The sequence below is a fragment of the Hordeum vulgare genome, chromosome 4H (assembly GCF_904849725.1).
Source record: "Hordeum vulgare subsp. vulgare chromosome 4H, MorexV3_pseudomolecules_assembly, whole genome shotgun sequence".
In the NCBI taxonomy this organism is placed as follows: Eukaryota; Viridiplantae; Streptophyta; class Magnoliopsida; order Poales; family Poaceae; genus Hordeum; species Hordeum vulgare.
Window position 1 is genome coordinate 569327222 of NC_058521.1, and position 6153 is coordinate 569333374.

The window sequence follows — 6153 nt, forward strand, 5'->3', positions numbered from 1 at the left end:
TCCTACAAAAATGCCATGTCAACTTTAGTTGTTTTAGCATAAAGCTTGGCGTTCCCTGAAAACGCTTCTGAGAAGGTTGCCCAGATGTTGCGGTACCATTGGAAAACTACAAGAGTTGTGTCCTTGGTCAAATTGATGGCCAAACTTAACATCGAAAGAGTGGCAGCACCACATAGAGACAGGAGAAGAAAATAAAACAGCCCAAACATGCAACTGCCAGCAACATCAAATTTAATCGTAGCAAATTCAACCACACAAAGGATGATCCGACTAATACATGGCAGAGTGGAGGCCCGTCTTTCTTGCTACACATGAAATGATTCACTGAATGTTTCTTGGCTGGCCATGAAACAAAATAACAGTTTATGGGTGCATTGACAGCTACAGTCACATAGCTCAGTCGCGCTCGCTAATGGCTGTTAGGTGCTGATCAATCTCCTCTGTCGTGAGTGACCGGAAGACACGGTCTTCTTTCCTCACAACACCGACCTGCCAATCATAGGGTATTGATATAAACACCACATATTACAGAACAGAAATTTTAACTTGGGAAAAAGGGGCTTTTGTGTTTACCTCGATCTCGGTAGCCTTGAAATCTTCCTGCAGAACAGATTGCAATGCAGAAATCGCAATCTAAGAGCACATGAAAATATTAGTGGAGTACCAAAGTGAAAGAACACAAAATATCTCTTCGAGCTAAGAATGAATCAGCTTCAGTATATACGAACACCCTAGTTCAGAGCTGCTTGTTTTCCTCAAAAGGAGAAGACATGCATTTACCTGAACAGTTTCGTCATATGTGAACTGCGGGCTATCCTTCATTTTCTTCTCCAGAAAATTTATTGCTTCCTGCTCCTTAAGTCCGGCACTAGTTGCCTGAAAAAAAACTTGTCAGTGGTTTTGCTACACATAAAAGGAGAAAGATTAAGCATTTGGCTGGTATATAATTGAATAGTACTCCCTCCATTCACAAATATAAGATGTTTTGGATATTTCAATATGGACTACTAGAACGTGTCTATATACATCCGATTCATAAAAAAGTTGGAACATCTTATATTGTGAACAGAGGAAGTAAAATAGTGCAGTGCAGAAAGTTACTGTATACCTTGTGTCCAAAGAAGTGACCTGCGGGGTCACACTTGAAGAGCTGAGCATTTTTCTCCTCATCATAACCCAGGACCATAGCAACTGAAGAATATACCAAATATACCAAAAAACGATTATGGTGGGCAATAGGCATTACGCTAATTGATGTAACACAACGACATCATAGTACAAACAGATGTAACGTGATAAGTACTAACCTACACCAAGGGGTCTCATGTATGCATGCTGCGTGTATATTTGTGCTTTGTCTGCAATCCTGAAACATTGATCAGACATGCAGTGTTATTGCTGCCACTTTGATGACTAAAAAAGGAACTTCAATAAGGAAGATGCGATACCATTTTGCTAATACATCCACAGGCATCTCATATCCCCATTTTTTACGGAACTCGGCTGCTTCATTTCTTGCTTGGGAGACCAAGGACCTCGCATCAGCTGGGAAACAAAAAACAATATTCAACATCAATGAGCAGCAAAAGGAATGAGTGGAAGTAAATATGGTAATCTTAAGGCCTAACCCTAATCAAACGACACTGACAAGGAAAGAAAGGGCCCATATCATACCACACTAACTAAGAAAGAAATGACCCAAACTATATGTCTATATCACACTGACAAGGAAAGAAAGGGCTGAGGAAACCCATGGGAGATGTACAACAATTTAGTTGTGTAGTTTCTTATGGTTCCCTATATATTCTCCAAACGAAGAAGCCTGTGGTTAAATGGCTATGTTTGGTTCAAGACCAAGTTTGCCCTACCAACTACTCCCTCTGTAAAGAAATATAAGAGCTGATCTAGACGCTCTTATACTTCTTTATGGATGGAGTATGTAGCTAGCCAAAATTTTGGTAAAGGTTTTACTTGCCCATGAGTTGGTCACTATTGGCAAGTACGAACTAGAGTGGGCAAAGAGGCATTGGCATGCCAAAATATTGGCTGTCATCCAAACAAATACCAGATTTTTCAAGGGTATATAAGTTGGAACAGAGTAGACATACCAATACACTATCCAGTGTCTCATACTCCCTCCATCCCAAAATAAGTGTCTTAAGCTTAGTATAACTTTGTACTAGCTCTAGTATAAAATTGAGACAGTTATTTTGAGACGGGGGGAGTACAAAATTTAAACAACTAGCAAAGCCCTCCACTGTTTACCTGGTTATTAATTAGCTCTTGGGCAAGAGCAAGCAATAGAACATAAAAAATAACCTAAAGTCTCCTTCTTTACACAAGACTTCAAGAAGATTTGGGATAATTTCTTAAGAGTAAAACATGTCCAGATCCTGCAAGAATAAAAACTTCTCCAGCCTATCATGACACACATAAAATGGTCCCACATTTGACCATCAGCTCTCACAAATACACATAACTACAATCCAATAGAGAATCTTACATAAGCCTAGTTTAATTCCAGAGCATCCAATCATCTGCTCTCAGACATTCACAGTTGGGGGGTGGGCCTATTGTGTCAAACTTGCAAATACTGGTCAAGATCACGAAATCACAAAGCATAACACGCAGAAAAGCAAACTTCACTGACAAATTCACAAAGAAAAAAATTGTTGTCTACAAGACTAACTGAATTCACTTACAATACATCGGTACTAAAAGAAAGCACAGTAAAACACAGACAGTCACAGTATGATATGATGGTGGTCTATTCCCGAAGTGTCAAAAATGCTACTAGAGACCACCAAAGCTAACAACACAGAAACAAACATCATCGTCAATTCACAAAGAACAAGCCATTCGTCGCCATTATCAGAAACGAATTCAGTTTACTGTCACAATACATCAGTATCACAGAGTGCATATATATACTAAAACGAGGCACGGTGGCCAAACCTGTGAGGCCGGTGGCAAGCAAGCCGGTGTACTTGGTAATGGAGAAGAGGTGCGTGATGCTGGTGTCATCCAACAACTTGTCCTGCAACCAGAACCACATCACAGGGGACAAACAAACAAAAAAAATCAGCCTTTCAGGTATAGACAGTTGACGGATCGGACGCGGCCGAATTCGCAATTTCTTCGGGCCAGCGACGGCGCCGCGAAGAGATGTGATCGACCGGGGGCCGGAAGACTCACCGGGACTTTCTTCTGGGTGACGACGCAGACGGAGTCCTTGCCTCGGACGCCGATCGAGGTGACCCCCGCCGACTTGACCGCCTTGAACGCGTACTCTGCACGCACCAGACGGACGGATCAGACTCCGCACGAACCGAGGGCCGGGCGCCCCCCACAGATCTGCTAGGGGAAGGAAAGCTAGGGTTTGGGGAGGCACGCACCGACTTGGTAGAGGCGGCCCTCCGGGGAGAAGATGGTGATGTGGCGGTCGTAGCCGGCGCCCGATCCGCGGCTCATCTCGAAGGGTCGCCGGAGATCTCGCCGGAGCTGGGCCTGGGTGGTGCGTCGCTTGCTCTGTGTGCGCGGCTGCGGGCTGGTGTGACCTCGGCTGGGGGACTAGACGGCGCGCTGCGTCTTATTGGCCTGCCTTCTCCCGCAAGAAGAAGGAAAAAGGGCCGGCCCGTTCGGGGACTTGTGGTCGAGTCGGACCCTAGCCCTCTCCCACCGGGTTTTCCAAAAAAAAAAAACAAAAAAAAAAGATGAAGAAGAAGAAGCAGCTCTATCCCACATGGGAGTGGGAGTGGAATCTAGCCTTCATTTTTTTTTGGGAATCGTTTCCCACCCGTGCGCCGGCTGAACCGACGCGCCGGTCGCCCTTGACGCGCGCGGGCCCTTGCAACATTTTTTTCATCCGCGCGCTTCTCCGATCAATGAATGCAACATTTTTCGTCTAAATATGTTACAGTCTGCGTCATTTTTGTTGCAAGCGTTTTTTTACTATATTTTGTCTCAATAAAATAGTTGCATATACGTTTGGTTGCAACTCTAGTACGTCGGATTTTTTGTTACAATCGATGTTTTTTACTTTTTGCTACAACCGTGTTAATTTTTGCTACAACCGGCATCATATTTTGCTGCAACCGTTCACTAAAAGGTTGCATACACGTCACGTAAATTTTTGTTACAACCGGCGTTTGACTTTTGCTACCACGTATCATCAGCTTCGTTTTTTTGCTACGATCACGTAGATATTTTTTTTTGCTACAAATTTTGTTTTTTGTTGTAACCGTTGAAAAAATTGCTGCATGGCATCGAAATTTTGCTGCATAGGGAGAAAAATGTTGCATGCGGATCCAACGGTGCGGACGACGCGGGGTTGGTGGATCCTGCGGCCCGCGCGCGGCCGGCCGAAAATCTGGACCGGCGCGCCGGCGCAGATCACCCTTTTTTTCTACAAAGAGAGAAATATGGTAGCATAGTTTTTTTTTTTTTGAAAGATCCAGCACCCTGCCAACATTCATTGATTTAGGAGAATAGCATGAAACAAGTGGTGATGAAAGAAGCCCTTGGGCCTACTGCTGAATGGACAATCTCACCGTAAATTCCCGAATGGGCTTTCAATGTGTCTGGCCCGCAAGGCACCAAAGCTCTAGGTTTGACATGACAGCCCTAATCACGTTTGTGATCAAATGTGAATGAACTCGTGAATTAGGACAACAATGTTTCTGTCAAAGAGGTCAGTGACCCAAGCATTGTCCAGCAGGGTTGCGCCCACCATCATGTTCTTCCTCCCTAGCATGCTTGAAGGGAGGTGGGTGAGATGTGTGCAGCGGAACCCGACCAGCAATGCTAGGACGGAGTCTTGGCGCCATTGTTAATGCTTACTGTCGTGGCGGAGGTGAAAAGTGTGTGATCAGTATCGTCGTATGACGTCAAAGCCGTAGATCAGGGCCAGTTTGGTTACCCTCGGGAAAGTATCACGTACTCCCATCCTTGGGTACTCCCCATGCTCCAAGTTCAAAAATAACATTCATAGATACTTCAAACATTCCACGAAAAAAAAGGTTAATGTTTGTAAGGAATGTAACTACAACTCATAAATTTCAGGTCCAAACTCAAAATGCACATTAAAAAACAAAAATATTGAATCTGGCATGAATAGTGTAAAAAGACAAAAACAACACTGACACTATCCACATCTGGATTTCACATTTTTCTTTCTTAGTGTACATTTAGATTTGGACCTGAAATTTCTAGGGTTATAGTCATATTCATGGTTTTCGAGTCGCGACTCATGCGAGTCACTCTGGGGCAGCGACTCGGAAAAAAGTCGAGCATGCGGTTACGACTAGTCGCGAGTCGCGACTCAAGTCGGCACTAAGTTGAGTCGGCATATTTGCGACCGGTCGACTAGCATGACTTGAAATCTATGGTCACATTCCTTGCAATTATTCACATTTTTTTCCAGAATTTTTTAAAACATTTAAATATACTTTTTGAACTTGGAGCATCAGGAGTGCTCGAGGATGGGAGTATCGCATATTTCCCCGGTTACCCGAGGCAGGCCAAAGACACCGCACGCACATTGCATTGCTGAACTTAGCCAAATAATGTATGCCAAGACCTCCCTACAGCGGTGGCAAGCACACCTTTGGCCAGTTCACCTTGTAGTGGCTACAATTAAGAGCACCTCTAGCAGACCCCTTATATCGCGCCGACCCACAAAATAACCGCCGGTTAACAATTTTGTGCGAAAAAAAGTGGCCCGAACAAAAACTGTATCGGACTGTGGTCCTTCAAAAATTTGCGGGGCGCGGCAAATTCTTCCCCTCAACCCTTAGAAACACGGGGTGGGAGGTCGACCCGATGGTGACCCCCTATCTCGAGCGAGATTTGGCAGGAGGGGCATTTTCGCGCGACAGTTCCCGCTCTCCTTTCCGTTTGACGCCATTGTTCTTCCTCCGGCCACTCCGGACCACCATCCCTGGCTCTGTAGCACCACCATGGATGCCTCCCAGCCGGCGCACGTTGCCATGGAAGTCATGGACGCACCAACCCCTCAAGCAGATATCGTCGCCGGTCATGTCGCACTCCTCGTCGTTCAAGCCTCCATCACCCATCCCCGCAAGCGCCAGGGCAACATAGTCGTCCAGAGCGGTGCTCCCACGGCCGTCGCCGGGAAGGCACGCCCGCCCGCCG

The 6153-nt window shown here is 45.3% G+C and overlaps 1 protein-coding gene across 1 annotated transcript; it reads right to left on the reverse strand.

The window, feature by feature from the left end:
* Positions 1-204: 204 nt before the first annotated feature.
* On the reverse strand, positions 205-3638 carry LOC123449611 (proteasome subunit alpha type-6). Its single transcript, XM_045126892.1, has 9 exons — positions 3396-3638; positions 3196-3290; positions 2956-3037; positions 1449-1545; positions 1308-1366; positions 1109-1191; positions 781-876; positions 574-633; positions 205-489 (listed from the first exon to the last, which is right to left on the reverse strand). The coding sequence occupies exons 1-9, from the start codon at positions 3469-3471 to the stop codon at positions 397-399; spliced, it is 741 nt and encodes a 246-aa protein (XP_044982827.1). The 5' UTR covers positions 3472-3638; the 3' UTR covers positions 205-396.
* Between the last annotated feature and the right edge of the window lie 2515 nt (positions 3639-6153).

Excerpts from the sequence above, each read along its gene's own strand:
- LOC123449611 (XM_045126892.1), bottom strand. The coding sequence starts at position 3,471 with ATGAGCCGCGGATCGGGCGCCGGCTACGACCGCCACATCACCATCTTC. Across the intron at positions 1,546-2,955 it reads GCTTGCCACCGGCCTCACAG|CTGATGCGAGGTCCTTGGTC; the intron begins GTTTGGCCACCG and ends TTTGTTTCCCAG. Across the intron at positions 634-780 it reads CATATGACGAAACTGTTCAG|ATTGCGATTTCTGCATTGCA; the intron begins GTAAATGCATGT and ends ATGTGCTCTTAG.